This window comes from Leopardus geoffroyi, chromosome A2 (assembly GCF_018350155.1).
Source record: "Leopardus geoffroyi isolate Oge1 chromosome A2, O.geoffroyi_Oge1_pat1.0, whole genome shotgun sequence".
NCBI lineage: Eukaryota > Metazoa > Chordata > Mammalia > Carnivora > Felidae > Leopardus > Leopardus geoffroyi.
This window is the reverse complement of record NC_059331.1, coordinates 71,191,029-71,213,639: the sequence shown is the minus strand read 5'-3', so window position 1 is coordinate 71,213,639 and position 22,611 is coordinate 71,191,029. Positions and strand designations below refer to the sequence as shown.

The following is a 22,611-nucleotide window of genomic DNA, read 5'->3' as shown; positions in this document are numbered from 1 at the left end:
CTGCCGAGTAACAAACCACCCAAACCTGGTGGTGTAAAACAATGATAATTTATTGCTACCATCATTATTATTATCATTATTGTTACTTGTCATTGTTCTCATGGTTGACCGGGTTCAGTGAAGCCATTTTCTCTCGGGGTATCTTATGGTTGCAGTAAGAGTGGGCTGGGGCTGGTGACCCATATATCTGGAGGTTAATGCTGGCTGTTGGCTGGGACCTCAGCTGTGACTGTCAGCCAGAATACCTACATGTGGACTTCCGTGTAGCCTGGGTTTCCTCACAGCATGGCTACAGCATTCCATTACAAACTGTCACTTACATTATTGTCAGTCAAGGTCGCCACACGATCTTCCCAGACTCAAAGGGAGGGGACATTGATTCTACCTCTTAAGAGATGAGTCTAGAAGGTTCTAGAAGAGCATGTGGGACTAAAAATATTATTGAACCATTTTTGGAAAATGCAACCTGCCATGAGTCATTTAGGGGATCCTCCCGACAGCAGCTCCCTTGATCTTTGGCGGGCCCCATTCCTCCCCTGGTCAAAGTTGCACACTTACTCCCACCATGGGGCACTCCCTGAGTTCCAACAAAGAGAACACCTCAGACAGCTATCCTTCCTGACCTTCCCCACAAGGGGGTAAATAAACATGGGTATTTCTCTGTATAATTCTTTGCCCATTCCTGCCCCCTCCATGTTTTCTTATTAGAGACCTTCTCAGGAATACCTCACAGTAACTGCTACAGGCGAAGGTGTCTTCTGACAGGTGTCAGGAGTGAGTGGCTGAGCCTCTCTAGATAAAATACAATGTAAAGAAACAACCAGTGATTCTTAAATGTAGATGTAGGTAATGCTACCTGAAGAACTTCTTAGAAATGCAGATTTCAATTTTATTTCAATATCTGCGATTATAACAGTTACTCAGCTGATTCTCTCCCAAGTGTTCGGTCTAGAGACCACACTTGAGAAAAAAATTCTTTTTTAAGGTCAGGGAAAGAGGTCACTGGTCTTCAGAAGCCCTGCCACAACAGACCTTGTCTACAATGGTACCTCGCCCCATGTTAGACTGCATTTGGAGACCTGGTTATTCACTGCTCCCCAGATTCTCTCTCTCTTCCTCTTCATGCCTCTTCCTCTACCCTCGTATCTCTTTCCTGGGCACAAGACTCATATAGCAACCAACGTTCCCTTGGCTGTTGTCACTTGTATGATCTTAACGACCTCCAAGTCAAATATCCAAATCCACACCAAATTATCCCTCCCCACCTGCCTGTCCTCCTCTTAAGTGTTGACTCCTTCACCTGCCTTCACAACTGTGTCCTCTGTCTTCAACCTCCACATCCAGGCAGGCCCCAAGTCCTGTTGAGTCTACTTGTAAAATCACACAAATTCTATGGCTAAATTTCTCTTGAATTTGGCTTTTTCTCCCATTCCTGCTCTGCCTTGAGGAAAAGGGAAGCTGAATCCTGGTCATGTGCCTCAGCAGGCTGAGACATTAGGCAAAATAAAGGTTATATGGGGAGGAAACGGGGGCTACCCGGCATGGAGGAAGGAGAGCAGGGGAACAACACAGCTGGACATCTGCCTACAAAATACAGTGTGAATTACACAGCTCAGGCTATCAGGGGCAGGGAGGTTTAGGAAATTTCTCTGAGGATTTTGGGGGCAGAGGTAGGAGATCTTAGTATCCCTGCAGTGTGTGGGTGCCCCCCCACCCAGCAGCATGCCTGCAGAGCCACCATGACCCACCATCCTTGCCCAGGTCCAAGCCTTTAGCACCTCCAGCCTAGACTGCTGCTGTGGCTGGTTCCCAGCTGCTTTCCCTAATTCACACTCTCCTCCTCCAATGGATTCCCCACCCAGATGGCATCATCATCCTCAGTGCATAGCTCAGCCTCTCTCTCTTTTTCAGCAGCTAGCCAGCCCCTACATCAGTGGTTCTCAAAGTTGGTCCCTGGACCAATAGCATCAGCATCACCTGGGAATGAGTTAGAAATGCAAACTCTTGCCTCCTCCCTCCCCAGACCTTCTGGATCCGAGAAATTCTGGGAGGGGGGACCAGCAATCTGTGCTTTAACAAAGCTGCAGGTGATTCAGACACAGGTCAAGTTGGCAACTCTGTGCCTAGAGAATCACATTCAAACTGTGGCCAGGGCATCCTGTCAGCACTCCCCACTTCCCCTCCCTCCCCTGATGCCTTACTACCAACCGGGAACCACATACCCTGATGCCACCCCTACGCATCTGAGAGTCCCCCAGGTGAACCCTTCTGTGCATGGTAGTCCACGTTCTTTCCTTACAAGCTTCCCAAAAGGTTCACACTGACTTCAAAATATATACAGCTTGGGTGGGGTGCCTGGGTAGCTTTGTCAGTTAAGTGTCCAACTCTTGATTTAGGCTCAGGTCATGATCTCCCACTTCGTGGGATCGAGTCCTGCATCAGGGTCTGCACTGTCAGCCCAGAGCCTGCTTGGGATTTTCTCTCTCTCTCTCTCTCTCTCTCTCAAAATAAATATATAAACATTAAAATATATATATACACACACATATATATATACACACCCACACATATATATTTTATATATACATACATATATATATATACACACACACACATACACATATATATATATATACATGCAGCTAGGTGTTTCCGCATCTATGTCTTACACATCAGGACAGTTAATTCACGTTGCTAGAGTCATGGCGTATATCCTATCCCCCTCCTTGTCCTGTCTTGACTGTGTATGTTCAGAGGGTGATATCCTATTCTCATCCTGACTTTGATCTAAAAGTCCAGGATACAGCCTGGGCATATTGGAAGAGTTAGTAAATATTTAGTAAGTACCTGGCCAACTGCCAACTGACTGAATCCCCAACTGGGGAAGAAAAATAAAATGAGCCTTCAAATCAGCAGAAAACATTCATTTGTCAGCCAGCATGTGTCTAACATTTAATATTTCCACAATCCCTGCCCGTGGTATCAGTTACCTGTCGGAGAAAAGTAAGTGAGCAGGACTGTTATTCTGGCTTGTAGACTTGTCACAATAACGTAAAGGTAATGTGATATCTTAGTCATAACATTTAAATTACTTCCCGTACCATTATTTTGGACTTAGCCTGGTTTTGTTTAATTCAGGGCAGAGGCTGTTTTTGTGACTAGTTATTATTTGTGTCGATGTGTAAAATGTCACTATACTTGAAACTCATCACAGTTTACAAAACAAAAAGAAGTGTGGCCATCCAGAGATAGTTGTCTTGTTAATTGTTTTGGTATCTTATGGGAATTTTAAGCATTTCTTTCCTGACATCCAAGACAATTCTTCACAGATTTCTCCAGTTATCTGATTCAGAACATCAGCCCCCAACAAGCCAATAAGCAAAAGTTAATTCCTGTCTTTCCATTTTCTGATGCAAAGGTATCAAAATATTCAGCGAACCATTGCAACAGAGAGACCAGAAGAAGATTCTGGAGGCCAAAGTTGTGAGCAGGTCCCAACAGGAGGCAGTGGAGGCGGTGGGAGCGACTCAGAGGCTGACTCTTCTCAATCAAGCTTAGGTATGGGAGGAGGGGGACCGAGACTCCTGGGATGGCATTCAGCGGCAGTGTGACAGAGAGTGTGAGCCCCTGCCCTGCCTTGTGGGATGGTGCCTCACAGTGGGCCTTGGGAATGGAATAGGGGAGGTCAGGGTGGAGGGGAAAGAGGCTTGGTGCCAGCAGGGAGAAACAGACAGGAGTTTCCTACCAGGAACATCAAGGAGAAGTGAATTCACAGTAAGAGAACTCATACTTGTGCATCAAGGCAATTTGTTCAGTGGCCTAATCATTTCTTGTTAAGTAAATTTATCTGTCGGTGTCCTAAGGATTTTCCACTTATAGATAAAACATGCAATGAAATTTCACAGTCTACTTCAAAGAAGCCGCATGACAACACTGGGAATAATTATTTGTTTGCATTTAGAATAAAATACAATTCCCCCTGAGGGAGCAACCTGGAGTAAAGAGGTTTTCCAGAGAGTTTACCTGATGCACTCCACCCCGGAGTCTGTTTACCTAATACTGTAGGCGAGGCATCTGCCGGGGGTCTGCTTTTCGTGTCTCTGAATCTGCCTGAGTGGAGCTCAGACAAGAATATTCGAAAGGCATAGGAGACTGCCTTCAGCTTTTTATACCTGTGATGCCGTAAGCTTATCACCATGACATCCTAATAATCCCCTCTCTCTTAAATTGGGTTAAATGACGGCACACTGGAAGCAGTGAGCAAGCAGGAATGTGCCCCCCGTTCTGCCAGCTCGCAGCTGCCTACAGTGATGCAGATTAGTGGACATTTTCATGTGTGTACACAGTCCCACCAACAATTGTAACTGCATCCATTCTATTCATTTTACCAGATATGGTAGCTAAACTTACTGGCTTAGGTTTTTCTGTTATTAATTTCTTCGACCTCTGGGAGAGATGTGGTAAAGTGGTTGAGTAATGAAAAACATTAGGAAAACAATAAACAGAAAATTTCTTTCTGAGTTTGGTATTAGATCCCTTGGCATTTTCTGTGTAACAAACTATCCCAAAGTGTAGTACCTTAAACTCCCAGTCCTGCATCTTTCCCACAGGTGAGCCATTGGCACTGAGCTCCGCGGGGCTCATGCATGCATCCTGGGTCAGCTATCAAACCAGCCACTGGCTGACCGGCCTGAGAGGACCTCATTTGGGCCGGCTTGCCCCTATTCCCCGTAGTGTCTCATCTTGCACCAGGGTAGGCCAAGCTTGTCCTCACAGAGGTGCAGGGTTCTCAGAGAGAGTGGGGACACACAGACTTCTTGAAACCCTGGCTCAGAACTTCTGCCAAATCCTGTTTCTTAATGCAAGGCACAAGGTTGGCTCAATTCACCAAGGGGAGAGGCACAAGGCTAGCCCAGTTCCCCAAGGGGAGAAGCTGCAGTCTTGTACAGGTGGGTGTGGATGCAGGGAGGGCAAGAATTGTGCTCCTTCCTGCAAACAGCCAAGCTATGGTTAGCAACTCATAAAGAGAATAAGAAGTAAAGTCATTGTAATAAAAGGGACAAGATGTTCAAGGACCTGAGCCTAACTGAAGTTATGCAGAAGGTCTCTTAGGAAGCAATGACTCTTAACTGGCACACACAGTGATACGACACCTGCTCCTATCACTGTGACACCTGATCAGATCACCATTCAGAACAACAGTCTGTTCCAGCTGTCTGGGTGAAGGCTTGGGTGCTGCTGGTGTAGAGAGAAGCACTGTATTTGAAATGCCTTTTCTGATGCATCCTTTGCTTTGCTTCACTTTTTTTCCAGATCTGAGGAGAGAAGGGTCACTTTCTCCAGTGAACTCACAAAAAATCACCTTGTTGCTGCAGTCCCCAGCAGTGAAGTTCATTACCAATCCCGAGTTTTTCACTGTACTACACGCCAATTATGTAAGTGCTCCAGAACGCAGAAAGAGCCCACCTGGCTCCCATCAAACCCAAAACACTCTTTTGCAAAGTTGTTTGATAGATTAAAGAGGGTAGCATTTTAACCCTGGCAAGATTGAAAAAACAAACAAACAAACAAAAACACCTCAGCCCACTGTTTTTATTCTCTGTGAGTCTCCCAAAAAGGAGAAAAGCTGGATTGGCCATGCTGTTGCTTCTTCAATTTTGTTAGGCTCAAATGTATTAATGTCAGTGAAAGTGGTTCAGAAGTAAATGCATGTTTCTCTTACTGTTAAAATTTTAAAGGAACAAGATTCTGAAGTTGACAGATTCCTTTCAACCTGGATTATATTATAAAATCACTTTCATTAAAGAACTTTTGAAATAGATTTCTCCTAGATAAATATCTAGTTTTCCTTTTAATAAAACTAGTTGTTTAAGTATCATGCTTAAGTTATATTTGATGTGAGTTTTACATATAGTTTTTCTTTTCTTTTTTCTTTTTTTTTTTTTTTGTATTTTCAGGAAAGCAATGACATGCTATCACTATATTCATTAATCCTTTCATTTGACAAACATTTTCTGTGGACAGACACAGACCTAGGTGCTGGCATTACAGAGACAGTGTGACACCTGAACGGTACAAGCTGCCCAGTTTCTGCAGCAACAGACATGTACAAAGACCAGCGTGATGAGTCAGGACAGGGCCTGACCTCAGGGAGGAATGAAATGCTCTGAGAACACAGGAGATATAACACAGGGGAGCCATCCCTGATGAGGCAACTGCTGAATTGAGTCATAAAGGTTGAAAGTTGGTGGGGAGAAGCTCCAGAGAGAGGGAGAGAGGACACAGCTGTGACCCAACCCAGCCGGGGGTTGGGTCTGTGAGGGTGGGATGTGGTGACCCACAAAGCTGGGAGGAGGGGCTGGAGAATGAGTAGCAAAATGCAGGGTAAATCATGAAAAGGAGCCTGGCTCTACTTGGGAAGGAACCAACAGCAGTCTTAGGCATTTGTGTCACATGGTCCAACGTTTGATTCAACATCTTCTCGAGCAGAAGTGCAGGAAAGATGAAGAAGCTGTGAGGCTAGAGGCTGATCCAGGCTCATAAGTGAGAGATGATGGAGGCCCGCCCTAAGAAAGGGGCCAGGAGAATGGAAAGGGGGACAATTGTGATGGAGGAGTGGTGGGAGTGAGGACTGGAGAAAGTCTGAGTCCTTTCCACTTTGGGCACCTGAGTTAGGGGGTGTCTCCATTAGCAGGTGCAATTGTTTGATTAGGTGACAGAGGCTATGACTGGGGAGGAGACCAGTTTTTAGCAGGTTATATTTGAGAAGCCACTGGGACATCCATTGTTAGACCCAGAGCATCTGCCCACTAGTACAGGGATGAGTCACGAAGGGGGACACAGATGCTGGATATTGATGCCCTGGAGCACTGGGCCAGCAAGCAGTGTTTGCTTTCACCACATGCACACCAGCCCTGTGCACCATTTGGTGTCGTAGACTCTGGTTCTAAAGTTCTTTCTTGTCCAGCAAGGAAACAGGATACAGGATTAAAATGCGAGAGATGGCTAATGTCCAGGAGGAGACAAGAGCCCTGATTAAGGGTCCTTGCTCTGTTTTTATTAGGATCAGAAGTCTTACAAACATGGTCATGGATGTGCACAAAGAGACAGTAAATCTGTGAACATTAACTCATGGTTGTGAGGGAAAGGGGGCTTTGAAGATATCCAGTGTTAGAGGTTTGGGTCAATATAAAACAAAATCCTGGTGCTGGGCAGATGGTTGTTAACGGAAGACATGAGGTGCCGTGTCTGTTTATTTTAGCTCCCTAGGGGATAACAAAGCTACAGCATGCTACCTCGGGGTCAACAAGGTACCTTTATTTTGCTAATTAGCTCTGCTTTGAGCAACTTCATCCAGCAGAGGTCTATAGCCCTATTTACCTGTTTACCTAATCTGGTCCTTCCTTCCTGTGAAAGCAGCTTTCTGCCATAGTACTAAATTGGGGGGTGTAACCACCCTCAATACCTAATCTTATTTACCTCGTATACCTTTGTATTGGGGCCTTTGCCCCACCCTCTCTATACTGGGGCCTTTGCCCGGCCCTCTCTATACCTATTTACCTAATCTTGTTTACCAAAACTTGGGTGTGAGCATCCTATGGCTTTGTAATTCTTTATGCCTTGTTAACCCATCAGTGCAGGGTCAGGAAATTCCTAAGCTTATTTCCCACAATTTGGCACAATTACAAACTCCTGAAACTTTCTTCCTGTCTTCTCATCTCCAACTCGTCCACACACAAAGGTCCAGCCTTAAATCCCCAGGGACCTTAAATTAATCCTCCTTGTTACAGACCTATAAGAGGAGGGAGGACAGACCTGTGCAGACTAGGAAGGAAGGTGGAGGAGAGAGGAGCAATGGTCCCAACGGTGGAGGGAGACTCAAGAGAGCCCAGTCCAGTGCTGACTGACAGAGGAGGGACGAGGGGCAGGGGAGCCTTTGAGATGCACCCGGAGGTCGACAGTGTCCAAGGTTGCAGAGGAGCTTTGGGTAGAGATTGCCAACAGGCCCATGTGTGTTTACGGTGCACATTTAATTTGGGGGCAAGATCTCCACCTCTGAGGTTTCCCCCTCAAGGCTCACAATAAATCACTGTGTTAGCTATCAGGTTACACTGCGTGGCACTCAAAGTGTACTTGGTCTGTGTTTTTCTTACCCACCCCCTCCCACACCCCACCCAAATCGTCCCTGACCCCCTCTCAGGGTGCCTACCGAGTCTTCACCAGTAGCACCTGCTTAAAGCACATGATTCTGAAAGTCCGGCGGGACGCTCGCAATTTCGAACGCTACCAGCACAACCGTGACTTGGTGAATTTCATCAACATGTTTGCAGACACGCGGCTGGAATTGCCCCGGGGCTGGGAGATCAAAACGGACCAGCAGGGAAAGGTGAGTGTGCCTGTCATTAAACAGGCTCTTTATGTGAAAGAGAAAACCCATGAGAAAGTGAGGAGGGAAATTGTGAGGACAGGAAAGTCTGTGTCTCAGAGATGTGCCATCAGCTATCAGGAAGAAGAGAGAGGTAACTATTCACAGCAGGGTTTCCATCCTGTATACGAAGTTTAGCGGCATCCCTGGCCTCTGCCCAGTGATGCCAATAGCATCCCCACCAACTTGGGATATTGCTATATGTCCCCTGGAGGGTATAATCACCATGCCCAGTTGAGAACTATTGTTTCCATGATTTTAAATTTAGGTTTGGAACTTGAAACCAGAGTCTGTTCAATGACCTTTCTGTTGTTATGCCTCCTTAGACAGCTAACTCTCAGGGAATGAAATTATTAGTTAAATGGGAGTGACATTATTAGATTACTTGTTGTGATTTTCCTAATAAGCCTTCAGTTCTCATTAAAACAGCCTGGCAAACAGGTAGGGTGTATTAGGCCCATGTGATGTTATTGGCTTGCATTGTGCCTTCATGTGACCTTAACCAAATTGATCTTTCCCAGTGATATTTTAGAAGCGTAGTTGAGTTTGCTAAAACAAACATGTTTTTTTCTTAATCACTATCAGTGACATCAAGGTATTCATAGGACAGACTTAACTGTTTATTAAAGAATAGTCTCTGTGTATTCCTTTATGATCTGTGGAAGGGAGAATCCCTCCCTTTTTTAGGATCAAAGGAATCAGAAATTTTGTCAGAAGACATGTCTCATTGGGAAACTACATTACACAGTTCATATGCTCTGTGATGGTCAATGTGCAAAGCCGCAGTTCCCCAAAGTAGGTTGATAGGGCATCGTTGTCCCCTGGGATCCACAAATTCCTCCCCACAAACCCCTTAGCATGTCTCAGAATCTGGCTCTCTGGAGTGTGTGGAGAAAGGATTTCCACCAATGCAAGTGTGTTGGTTCCATAAGACTGTCTGATCAGCTCCTGTGTGGTTGGATGAGTTGGAAGACAGTTGGGATAGGGGGCAGGGGTGGCTTTGTGTAGTAGAAAGGCCACCATAGCCAGAATCTCCTCCTCGGGACCTCCTCTTTTACCATATGTGTCTTCCACTTGGAGAATGACAGTGGTTTATGCTGGGAGGACTTGGAAATGCGTATTAGGGTGGGAAATAAAGCCTGAGCCGGAACAGAAAGTAAAGGAGCATCTCCTCAGAGCTGGGGTGCGCATGCCTCATCTCAGTGGTCTGTCGTGGCCCCGGATACATTTATTGGTTAACCAAGCTGCGAAGAGTACACCACTATGAATCAATGAACAGAAGGGGTCATTATGGTGTATTATGCAAATAGCACATGCTCGTGCAAACACCTTGCTTAGACTCAGATCACCATGAGGCCATGACTGCAGCTCTCACACTAGGGTTCAAACAGCAGGAGGCCCAGTGGGATGCCAGGGAAACCCCCCTCCCAGTGCCATTAGTCCTGGTCCTCCGTGGTCCACGTGGCCTCCTGGTCATCACAGTAGCAAAGAAGCACAGCAGCTGAGACATGCACCAAGAATTTTAGTCATCTTGAAGTGCATATTTCTGGAAAAACATTTCCCCCCTAATTTTGTTTAGTGAGATGGTATCATATACAAAAAAGAAAGAAAAAGTCTGCATCTAAAATGAAGGGCTTGGGGAGCCTGGGTGGCTCAGTCGGTCAAGTGTCCGACTTCGGCTCAGGTCATGATCTCGCGGTTCGTGAGTTCGAGCCCCGCGTCAGGCTCTGTGCTGACAGCTCAGAGCCTGGAGCCTGCTTCAGATTCTGTGTCTCCCTCTCTCTGCTCTCTCTCTGCTCTCTCTCTCTGCTCTCTCTCTGCTCTCCCTCCCCCACTCTCTCCCTCCCTCTCTCTCTCTTTCTCAAAAATAAACTCTAAAAAATTTTTTTTTAAAGAAATGTGTCATCACAACCCACAGAGTAAAGAGCAACAATGGAGGATAGAGGGGGAAATAGGAGGAGGGGGATGTGTAAAAGGCTGCCCCATCCCATTCTAAACACGTTGACTGGGGGCAAGTCCCTTTATAGCTGAGCCCCACGTTATCATAAAGTAGCAGTAATAATGCCTGCCTTCATGATTTTATAGCCAGATGTAAAGAGCAAATAAGTGGATGTGGGAATCTATGATAATACAGCAGATTAGTAATATCTGCTGTTCTTCCTCTTGATGCTGTGAGAAATATCCACACACAAAAATCCAACATCAAGACTGGCAACTGGGAAGAATGCGAGAATACCTCATTGCTAAAGCCCATCAATGATGGGAATAGGTTGAGAAAATATATCCTACAGGCTCAGCCCTCTGACTTGGAAAGAATGTGCTGCAAAGGAGCCTGGGATTTAGGAAACCCGCTCACCGAGATATGGTGTGGTGATAGGTCTCTATGCAAAAGCCATCTTCATAGATGGCCAGAGCAGGTTCCAGAATGCCACATCACCTTCTCATCCCATCTGCTTCTTGCTTTATTAACACATGCAGAGACGACAGCCTTCGTTTTTAGTGTATACCGTAGTAGGAATAGAAGGACCAGGACTAGCTGTTTGGTGTCTTTGATCATCCCCACAAAGGGTGACAGGGACAGATCTCTGAGAGTTGCACCACTTCAAGAGGACTGGAATAAAGGGCCAAATGGCATCTGACTCATCTCTTGTCTTGGAAAGGACACAGCTTCCTACCAACTTCGGTAGAGATTGTGTGTGGGCTTCAAGTGGGTCTAGGCCTGAGCCGATGAGGGGCTCATCCACCAGAGACGGGGTGGGGCTGCAGGTTTGAGGGCAGGTTTGCGGGCCCTATCTGGGGCCCGGATGAGGCAGAGGCAACCTCTACAAAGGAATGGACACACAACAGCAAAGTTAAAAGGAGCCTATGAAGACTAAACTATGACATGAAGGAAACAGAATCTTTATCTCAGAAAAAATATATCTCATAGTATAATATTCTTCAGAAAACAGAAACATTTCAAAGGTATCTGATTATCATCCACAAAATGTTTAGGAGAACTTGACTTCTATTGAGTGAGAAGCAGCAGCCACAAACAGAAAAAAAAAAGCTGAGAGGAAGCAGATATAAGAAAAAAGAACTACCGTGTGATCTGGCAATCCCACTTCTGAGTATATATCCAAAAGAATTGAAATCAAAGTCTCAAAGAGCTATCTGAACTCTCATGTTCCTTGAAGCATCATTCACAATAGCAAAAATACAGAAACAAACTAAATGTCCATTGACAGATGAATGGGTAAAGAAAATGTGGTATATAAGAAGGGAGGTGGGGGGAGGGGATAGGTGAAATAGGTGATGGGAATTAAGGAGTGCATTTGTTGTGATGAGCACCAGATGATGTAAGAAGGCGTTGAATCACTATATTGTATACCTGAAACTAATATTACACTGAATGTTAACTAAGTGGATTAAAATAAAAACTTAAAAAAAAAAGATGTGTTTGTAAACTTATGTGTAGAAGCATATGGGAATAGAGCTGCTTTTAATTCAGTGAAACTACACAGTACGTAATGCATCTTTCAGGTAACATCTTTTATTAAGACCTAAGTGTTAAACAGGTGTTGGCAAGGATGTGGATGAAGGGGTACCCTCTTGCACTGGAAATGCATTTCCTCCTGGTGGAAATGCATACTGGTGCAAACACTCTGGAAAACAGTATGGAGATTCTTCAGAGAGTTAAAAATAGAACTACCCTACAATCCAGCAATTGCACTACTAGGTATTTAAACCCAAAGTAATACTAATTCAAAGGGATACACGCACCCCAATGTTTATAGCAGCATGATCTATAATCATCAGATTATGGAAAGAGCCCAAATGTCCATAGACTGATGAATGGATAAAGAAGATATGGTGTATATATACAATAAAATATTACCCGGCTATAAAAAAGAATGAAATCTTGCCAATTGCAACGACATGGATGGAGCTAGAGAATATTATGCTAAGTGAAATAGGTCAGTCAGAGAAAGACAAATACCATATGATTTCACTCATATGTGGAATTTAAGTAACAAAACAAAGGAGCAAATGGAAAAAAGAGAGAGGCAAACCAAGAAATAGACTCTTAACTATAAAGAACAAACTGATAATTAGTGGAAGGGAAGTGGGTGGGGGACTTGGGTTAAACAGGTGATGAGGATTATTGAGTGCACTTGTGATGAGCACTGGGCGATATAGGAAAATGTTGAATCACTATATTGTACACCTGAAATTAATATTACACTAAATCAACTGGAATTCAGAAACTTATAAAAAAATATATGGTATATACATATAGTGGAATATTATTCAACCTTAAAAATGAAGGAAATTCTGACACATGCTACAAGGTGGTTGAACCTAGAAGACATTATGCTCAGTGAAATGAGCCAGTCACAGAGGGACAAATGCTGCACAATTCCCCTTATATGAAGTATCTGATATAGCCTCAGGGTGACAGAGCCCAATGGTGGTTGCCAGCAACTGGTGCAGGAGAAAATGGGAGTTCAGGTTCAATAGGTGCAGTTTACCAATTATTCAAGATAAGTAAGTTCTAGAGACCTAGAGACCTGCTGCACAACATTGTGTTAACAGTACTGTTCCATCCTGTGCACTTAATACTGTACAATTAAAATTTTGTTAAGAGAGTAAGTCTTATGTTACATGTTCTTACTACAATTTAAAAAAGAAAGAAAGAAAGAAAAGAAAGAAAGGAAGGAAGGAAGGAAGTAAAAGGGGCGCCTGGGTGACTCAGTTGGTTGAGCATCTGACTCTTGGTTTCAGCTCAGGTCATGATCTCACAGTCCATAGGTTCGAGCCCTGCATCAGGCTCCACACTGACAGCTTGGAGCCTGTTTGGAATTCTCTGTCTCCTTCCCTCTCTCTGCACCTCTTCTGCTCACTCCTCTTTCTCTCTCTCAAAATAAATAAATAAACATTAAAAAGGAAAAAGCAGACAAACGTTTTAAGATTGCAAGGAAAAGCAAAGTGTAATAGCATAGGGATAAAACAGAGTAGAACTGATGCTGTGTAAAATCAAATCACTGATATAGGACATGGAAACTAGCCTCAAAGTGAGGGAGGGATCCAGATTGCAAACAAAGAGGGATAAGGTTTAAAAAAAAAAAAAAAAGTAAAAACCAAAAAGAACAAATCTCACCTTTTCAGCAAGGCCTACCCTAACCACCTAATTTAATACAAAAAGCATCCCAAGATCTCTAACCCATGTGTTCCACCATATAATTTATGTATTTGTTAGATTTACTGTTTTCTCTGTTTCTCCTGGCAGAATTCTAAGCTCTTTGAGAAAAGGCATCTTTGTTTGCTCATTGATGAAACCTCAAGGACGTAGAATATTCCCAGCATATAATTGGCAGTCAATAAACATCTCTGTTTGATGAATGATCTATAGATGTTTCTAAAGAAGAAACCAGAATAATAGGTACAGCAGCAAAAATTAAATACTAAATGTAAATATTAATTAAATTAAATTATTAATTAAATATTGAAAATAAAACTCTGTTCTAAAATAAATTGTTCAAGTAGGCAGATTAATTGGGCTCACTGAGTTATAGTAAAATCAATTAAAATAAGTTCTATATCTACACATACTCTGGAATGTGTAGATGGAGATTTTAAAAAATCTTACCAATGTATAGCCATGATAATATGAAAGTCACTTAAAAAAGGATAAAAATAAGACAAGCTTAAAATTTTCCATTTATACAACTCAACTATAGAAATCCACAGGGCAAAGAGTACAAGTTATTGGTGAGAAAATATTATAGCCCCACAATTCCATATCCAGAAATGGTGTCATTCAAGTGTGAAGACACTAGAAAAATTTCAGAGCTCACATCCTCTTTTCCCTGTCCGAAGTAAACACCAAAAGCCATTTTCCAGATGGCTCACAAATGAAGCAGAACAAGAAATCAATAATGGGGAAAACATAGTATAAATGGACTATGGTGGTGAATATTTATCAATCGAATACAGGAATATTAATACAAATACTTGATTTTAAAATGTTTTGGAAAAGACTCAATAAAATATGGGAAAATATGTATAAGGAAAATGGAATAAATGTATAAAGACAATCTGAATCATATCTCTAGCCTGGAATAAAATTGACAAGGAAGCAGAAAGGGGACCAGAGAACGGGGCAAGGAAGGTTGTGCTAAGTCCCCAGTTGAGTGTAAGAGAAGTCAAATTGGATAATTTGAAAAACAAGGGCTAAATATAGTTATTTGATCAACTTAAAAGGCAACTATTTGTACCATTGAAAACAAGATTGCTGTTTCAAATTCCTACAAAAATAAAATCAAACAAAATACAATTTACATAGTAAAACACCAAAAAATCCACCAGGAAGCAAAGAAATCAGAAATAATAAAAATAAAATAACATAAGCACAGCCAAGCATAATAGTCATAGTGGTAGATGGAAATAGGATAAACCTGCATACCAAAAGGAAAACACTTTCAGATTTAGTAACAAACAGATCCAGCTTATTAAAAGACATACCCAAGAAATGATTCAGAGAGTTTAAAAAATAGAAGAACAAATATTAATAGAATTGGAAAACATTAACAGGAAAATCAGTGGTGGTATATTAATATCATACAAAGGAGATTTCAAATCCAGAACCATTAAATGGAGTCAAAGTAAGATTTTATATTAATCAATGGCACAACTAAAAGTTACAATAATCATGTATCTTATGAGTGAAATAACATCCTACCATATGAAGAAAACTAGAAGAGAAATACAAAAGGAAATGAAATAAATACACAACAGGAAAATGTGTTTTATATCCATCAGTTTGACAAACAGACGAAATAAGTCAGGATTTGAATAATTTTGTATTAATGGAACATACATACTTTTGTTAAAAATAGAGCTAACATAGAGCTTAATTACATACAATTTTATTTGTCAATTGTACCTCAATAAAGGTGGAAAAAATAGAGATTACATGAATGGATAAACAAAATGTGCCATGTGCAAACAGTGGAAGATTATGCATCCTTAAAAAGGAATGAAATTCTGACACATGTCGCAACATGGATGGACCTTGAAAACATGCTAAGTGAAGCAAGTCAGAAACAAAAGGACAAGTATTATATTTCACATGAGGTATCTAAAAGTAGTCAAATTCATAGAGACAGAAACTAGAATAGAAGTTCTCAGGGGCTGGGGGAGGGAGGCAATGAGGGGTTAGTGTTTAATGAGTACAGAGTTTCAGTCTTGGAAGATGAAAAAGTTCAGGAGATGAATAGTGGTGATCGTTGCACGACACTCAGAATGTACTTAATGCCACTAAATTGTACACTTAAAAATTATTAAAAGGGCAAAATTTGTGTTTTGGACATTTTACCACAATCTTTTTAATAAGGAATAAATAGTTTACAACTTCTTTACAAGATCCTATGGAACATTTTTTTAGGGGATAATATTTTGTAACACAAAGAAAACAAAAAAGCATAAAATACTCATGTTGCATTCCATGGCCATAAGTAATAGAGCTAAATTTTAAACAACAAATGTAAAGTCAGTCAGAAGAAGACAAATACCATAGGGTTTCACTGGTAGGTGGAATTTAAGAAATGAAACAGATGAACATGGTGGGGGGTGGGGGCAGAGAGAGAGGCAAACCATAGTACAGACTCTTAAATGTAGAGAACAAACTGAGGGTTGATAGAAGGATGTGGGTGGGGGATGGGCTAGATGGTTGATGGGGATTAAGGAGGGTACTTGTTAGGATGAGCACTGGGTGTAATATGTGAGTGTTGAATCACTAAATCCTACATCTGAAACCAATATTACACGGTTTATTAACTACCTGGAATTTAAATAAAAACTTGAAACAGCAACAAAAATAAACAATAACTTTAAACACAATCATCAAAAACCAACTATTTGCCACTTGGAGATTCAAAACAGTATTCTTCATGACTACTGGGTTTTAAATAAAATCAAGACTTATAAACCATTGAGAAATTATTGAAAATGCGTATCACCAGTACTTAATAAAACGTGATATAGAAAGACTGTGCTCAAAGGATTTGCACACTGGTTTTTATTATCAAACAAGAAAAATTTTAAAATACAAGCTTTCAAATTAATAATTTAGAGAAGGTTAAAAAGCAACAGTAATTGAAGCAAAAATTTATTTCCAAAATTTATTTGACAATAAAAACCCAGAAGTTCATGAACTGGAAAACAGTATAAGAAATAAAGGTAAGAGTTGTTTTAGAAGAGGGGCGCCTGGGTGGCGCAGTCGGTTAAGCGTCCGACTTCAGCCAGGTCACGATCTCGCGGTCCGTGAGTTCGAGCCCCGCATCAGGCTCTGGGCTGATGGCTCAGAGCCTGGAGCCTGTTTCCGATTCTGTGTCTCCCTCTCTCTCTCTGCCCCTCCCCCGTTCATGCTCTGTCTCTCTCTGTCCCAAAAATAAATAAACGTTGGAAAAAAAAAATTTTTAAAAAAAAGAGTTGTTTTAGAAGAGAAATAAATCAATCTAAGGAAAATAATACATAAAAACAAGGAATGAGTTATAAGAGATGCAGGGAAATTTTAAAGAGAAAATGCATACCTACTTATATAAATGTTTGAAATCAAAGTTAGAAAATCTAGAAGATGACGTGCCTGGGTGGCTCAGTCGGTTAAGTGTCTGACTTCACCTGAGGTCATGATCTCACAGTTCATGAGTTTGAGCCCTGTGTCAGGCTCTGTGCTGACAGCTCAGAGCCTGGAGCCTGCTTCGGATCCTGTGTCTCATTCTTTCTCTGCCCCTCCCCTGCTGGTGCTCTGTCTCTCAAAAATGAATAAATGTTAAAAGAATTTTTTTTTAAAGAAAATCTAGAAGAAATGGATAATTTAAAAATAAATACATGTGATTTAAAAATTGACTCAAGAAATATAAGAAAACAAGTGAACTTATGGAATAAATTGGAAAATGCAACAATGAATTACTTGCCCAGTGCCACGTTTCTTTATGATCTATTCCAGAGTGAAGGGAAAGATAGAAATAGAAACAGCATAGTTCATTTTTTGGAGCAGTCATATCTTTGCTACTGAAACCAGACAAAAAGCAAAAATCATTGGCACAAATTTCAGTAAATTTGCACCGTAGAATTTTACTCAGCAGTAAAGAACAAACTATTGGTACAACAACTTGGATGAAGCTCAAGGGAATTGTGCTGTGTGGGGGATAAAAAATCCCAAAAGGTTACATAGTGTGTGATTTCATTTATAGAATATTCTGGATGTGACAAAATTACAGAAATGGAGAACAGATCAGTGATTGGCTGGGAATTGAGGGGTGGAGGAATAAGGGAGGGAGATGGGTGTGACAGAGGGGCAACATGAGGGATCCTCATTGGAGAGAACCATTCAATAACTGTGGTGGTGGATACATGAACTTACACAGGTGATGAAACTGTGTAAAACTAAATATACACACACACGAATACGAGTAAAAGTAGGGAAATCTGATTTAAAAAAACAAAACAAAACTGTAGGCAAAACTCACCTGAGTTCCAGAAAGTTCATTGTAAAAAATAAAGTTGAGGGGTGCCTGGGTGGCTTAGTTGGTTGAGCGTCCGACTTCGGCTCAGGTCATGATCTCATGGTTTGTGAGTTTGAGCCCTGCGTCGGGCTCTGTGCAGACAAGCTCAGAGCCTGGAGTCTGCTTCAGATTCTATGTCTCCCTCTCTCTCTGCCTCTCCCCTACTCGTGCTCTGTCTCTGTCTCTCTCAAAAATAAAATAAAACATTAAAAAAAAAGTAAAATAAAATAAAATAAAAATAAATAAAAGTAAAGTTGAATTAGATAGTATATTGAAAGAGTGACCCACCACAATTAAGTAGGTTTTCTCCCAAAGATGTAAGGCTCATTTACTACTAGTAAATCTATTATCTCTAGTACATTAACCAATAGTTTATAGGAGAAATTTTAGTTGATTATTTTAAGAAATGCGATACAAGTACATGATAAAAATTAAGTATACATTTATATTTTAAAAATAAAACATAGTTTTAGTAAATTAGGGATGTAAATATGTTTTCATGACATTATAAAGAAAGTATTAATTTTCTCTTTTATGAGAAGTAATTTTAGATTTAAAGAATAACTTTTGTCATATATTGGAACATGTAATCAGACATACTGCAAAGGTTTATGAATACGAGTGTTTACTGAAGCATTATTTTAAAGCAGTAAAAAAGTAAAATGTCCAATGACAGAAGGTGCTGAAATTATTATGCATCCATCTGAATACCATATGCTTACTAAAATTCTGTTTTAAAAGAATGTCTAATAACTTAGGGAAATGCTCAAAAAATAATAGGTGAAAAATTCTTCCAACAAAATTGTAAGTACCAATGTGGGGAAAAGATGTAAATAATTGTATATTTGCATAAGAAAAGAAAAAATAGAGGGGCGCCTGGGTGGCGCAGTCGGTTAAGCGTCCGACTTCAGCCAGGTCACGATCTTGCGGTCTGTGAGTTCGAGCCCCGCGTCGGGCTCTGGGCTGATGGCTCAGAGACTGGAGCCTGTTTCCGATTCTGTGTCTCCCTCTCTCTCTGCCCCTCCCCCGTTCATACTCTGTCTCTCTCTGTCCCAAAAATAAATAAACGTTGAAAAAAGAAAAAATAGAAAAAAAATTATCAAAATATTTTGGTGATTACCCTTAGATTGTGACATTTGGGATGATTTTGGCTTTCTCCTTAATTTTTTATCCTTTTAAAGTTTCTTCTCAGGGAGACTGCTAATTCTTTAACCAAAAAAAAGAGCATTTATTTAAAAAATAAATAGAATGCTTCACAAATTATTAATTACTAGTTATTTTACTGTCTCAAAGTCTCCATTTCTCTTCTTTTCCATCGTGAATAAAATGCTGTGATCATGACTCTGTAACTGTGTACTGTAAAGTGTTTATCAATGACTGGTATTGTTTCATTCAACTACTGAGCAAACAGATGCACAGTGCCCCAGTCTTCAGTCTAGTTTTGAGCAGATAAAAAGGAGGAACAGAAATAAACATGAAGACTGAGCCCCGTCGCGTTCCCTTACATTACTGACTTAATTTTGGCTCATTCTCATGCAGTGTTCTTTTTTATTGGTCTGTCTGCAGTCTTTTTTCGTGGACCACAATAGTCGAGCCACCACTTTCATTGACCCCCGAATCCCTCTTCAGAACGGTCGTCTTCCCAATCACCTGACACATCGACAGCACCTCCAGAGGCTCCGGAGTTACAGCGCTGGAGAGGTAACACCCCCAGGCCCCCTGCCACCTTCACAGTTCCTTAGGCCCCTCCTTTAGTGGGGCCAGCACTGTTTTAATGGTTGGGATCTAGGATTGCCTGTTCCTCAAGGGCCTCTGCCATATCCACACTGCTCTCTCTGTAGAAGAATGATAAGTCAGGGACACCCCCTGAACTCCCTAGACCCATCTTCAGATCGCCTTCCTTCTGCCTTCCCTTTTGTCCTAACAGTTGTCACTACGAAAAATCTGTCTAGCTTAAAGGAAATTGAAAATGCAGGGTCAGGAGATCCCTACATTATGGTTGGAGCTGTGCTTCCTCAGTCCTTCCAGTCACATGTGAATTCTTAAAAGATCATACAGTGTGTGACTGACATTAAACTTCTGGCTTTACATAGATCCTGGAGAAGACATCAATACTATATATATGAACTAAAGATTGGGGGAAATCAACAAGGCACATAAGTACTCTGTTCCCATCCTACCCTGTGCTCTCTCCTACCTGCCTGTGGTCACCTTCCATTGAATCATGAAAAGCTGAAAAGATGAAAAACATCATCTTAAAACATGATGTCCTTTGCCTTCCTGAATTGCTATCTCTGTATTCCATACCCTTTCCTGGCCTCCTTTCTCAAGCCAAAACTCAAACCATAGCTCTTTTCTACTTCTAGTCAGTTCCTGGCAATATTACGAGCAAATCCCTTCTTATGTCCTGACTGACATTTCCCAAGTATCGGTACCATGTTTTCATAAAAATCACCAGGATCTCAGGAGATGTGGGTGCTAAGAACCACTTCTCATAAAACAGCTTGTAGAGTTGGATTACAATGAAGTAAAAAATGAATAAATAGTGTAGGAAAAGAAAGTGTATATATATATGTATTGTATATACAATATATATATATGTGTGTGTGTGTGTATGTGTGTGTGTGTGTGTGTGTGTGTGTATCCCCCTCTCCCACCCTGTCCCCCAAGAGTTATTCCTGGGAGAACTAGAGTGAACATCTCAGGAGAAATGGGTAAAATAACAATCTACCTGGCAGACTCCCGATAGCAAACATAAGTCTCAGGGGAAGGGCCTGTTGCTGGTGTATCGGCACCACTTTACTACTTTTTAAGGAAATCATCTGAATGCTCTGACAGGCATAACTGTTTCCAACCAAGGGCATTCACGATTTAAGGCCAGTGTGATAAAATGAATTTTTCTTTCATGGCTCATCTTAGGTATTGTTTTAGGCAACTGCTGAAAACATGTTAATTCTTCCTTTCTGCATGTATGTAAAATGTGTATGTGACTATGCAGAGAAGGCATATTATGCATCCCCAAGGGTTATGTGGGTGTGAGGATGCTCAGGTAGCACACACTCAGCAGCAGGCACATTCACAGATTATGGAAAACAGTGCCCTGACTTCCCAGCTCAACATGCATTGTATCCTTCTCTGGTGGCATTTTTACAATACTTTAGAAAGTACAACATTTATGAGATAATAGTGGATAGATTCAAAACTCTGCATCAATTTGAAATATGCTGTTTATTTAAAATTTATTTAAAATTTAAATTTATTTAAAATTTTGAAATATGCTGTTTATTTAAAATTCTTTAATTTTATTAAGGCAGTTTCAGTGTTAATATAGAGTAATTACATTTGATAAAAGAATCTGAGTACTACAGATTCAATGTCAATAAAACAAAAATGTAGATTACTCAAATGTAAGATGAACCCCCTAAAGATACAGATCTCTCTATGGGGCGCCTGGGTGGCGCAGTCGGTTAAGCGTCCGACTTCAGCCAGGTCACGATCTCGCGGTCCGTGAGTTCGAGCCCCGCGTCGGGCTCTGGGCTGATGGCTCAGAGCCTGGAGCCTGTTTCCGATTCTGTGTCTCCCTCTCTCTCTGCCCCTCCCCCATTCATGCTCTGTTTCTCTCTCTGTCCCAAAAATAAATAAAACGTTGAAAAAAAAAGAAAAAAAAAATTAAAAAAAGATATAGATCTCTCACATTTATAAGAAATTAACTTGAAAATACAAGTACTAAAACATTTCTGTTGAAACGAGATTAAGATCATGAGTACCACTTGCATTACCAGTTCTAAAACATTCATTTAATACAATTGAATAGCCCAAGCCCAGTTACATTGAATATCAACATTAATGACAAAGTACCACCTGCATCAGTCCAGAAAGACTGTAACACGTAACAATGAAAGGGCATCAGTGTGTACCAGCGATCTGTATTCTTCCTAATTCATCCACTTGCCAACTGATTCAATTCATCAGGTTTTCAAACCCCTCCCGTCCCCTTGTGCATCCACTCTCTGCTGGTAGCTTTGCACTGGCACAGGGAGAAACCAAGAAAAGCAACAGAGAGAAAAAGCGGGGAGGCAGAGACTATCTGATCTAGAAGCAGCATACCAGAGAAAACAAAGACCCAGCCTCTATGAAAACAAATATCTGATTCCTCCTGCTGAGAGAGCCCGCAGCCTGGGAATGAGAAGATAGGAGGATCTTGGTATAAAAACAGAGGGAGGGGGTAGTGAGAAAGGATAATTGTGTTTGCCGTGATGTGATTTTGCTCAACAAACATTGATTAAGTTCATGGCCTGCTCTGAGCACTGTGGAATGCAAGGAAGTATGAGATATGATCCCTCCCTAGGAGAATTTTATATTCTATGTTTGAAGCCAGGCCAAAAAAACACAGAGTTAAGTAACAAGAACAATTAGAATATGACTGAGTGCCAAGAGAGATGTTAGGACAAATGCAATAGGAGTTCAAAAGAGGCCAGGGAAAGGCATCTTTAAAATAAGGTACTTGGGGCACCTGGGTGGCTCAGTCGGTTAAGCGTCCGACTTCAGCTCAGGTCATGATCTCGCAGTCTGGGAGTTCGAGCCCTGCGTCAGACTCTGTGCTGACAGCTCAGAGCCTGGAGCCTGTTTCTGATTCTG

General features: G+C 41.4%; 1 protein-coding gene across 6 annotated transcripts in view; it reads left to right on the top strand.

The window, feature by feature from the left end:
- Positions 1 to 22,611, top strand: part of HECW1 (HECT, C2 and WW domain containing E3 ubiquitin protein ligase 1) — a 422,849-nt gene that overhangs the window by 328,029 nt on the left and 72,209 nt on the right. For all 6 annotated transcript variants that reach the window (XM_045494336.1, XM_045494331.1, XM_045494332.1 and 3 more), the window contains 4 exons: positions 3,419 to 3,558; positions 5,314 to 5,435; positions 8,201 to 8,386; positions 19,540 to 19,674. In XM_045494336.1, the coding sequence (XP_045350292.1) occupies positions 3,419 to 3,558; positions 5,314 to 5,435; positions 8,201 to 8,386; positions 19,540 to 19,674 (583 nt within the window). The remainder of the gene's footprint in view (positions 1 to 3,418; positions 3,559 to 5,313; positions 5,436 to 8,200; positions 8,387 to 19,539; positions 19,675 to 22,611) is intronic.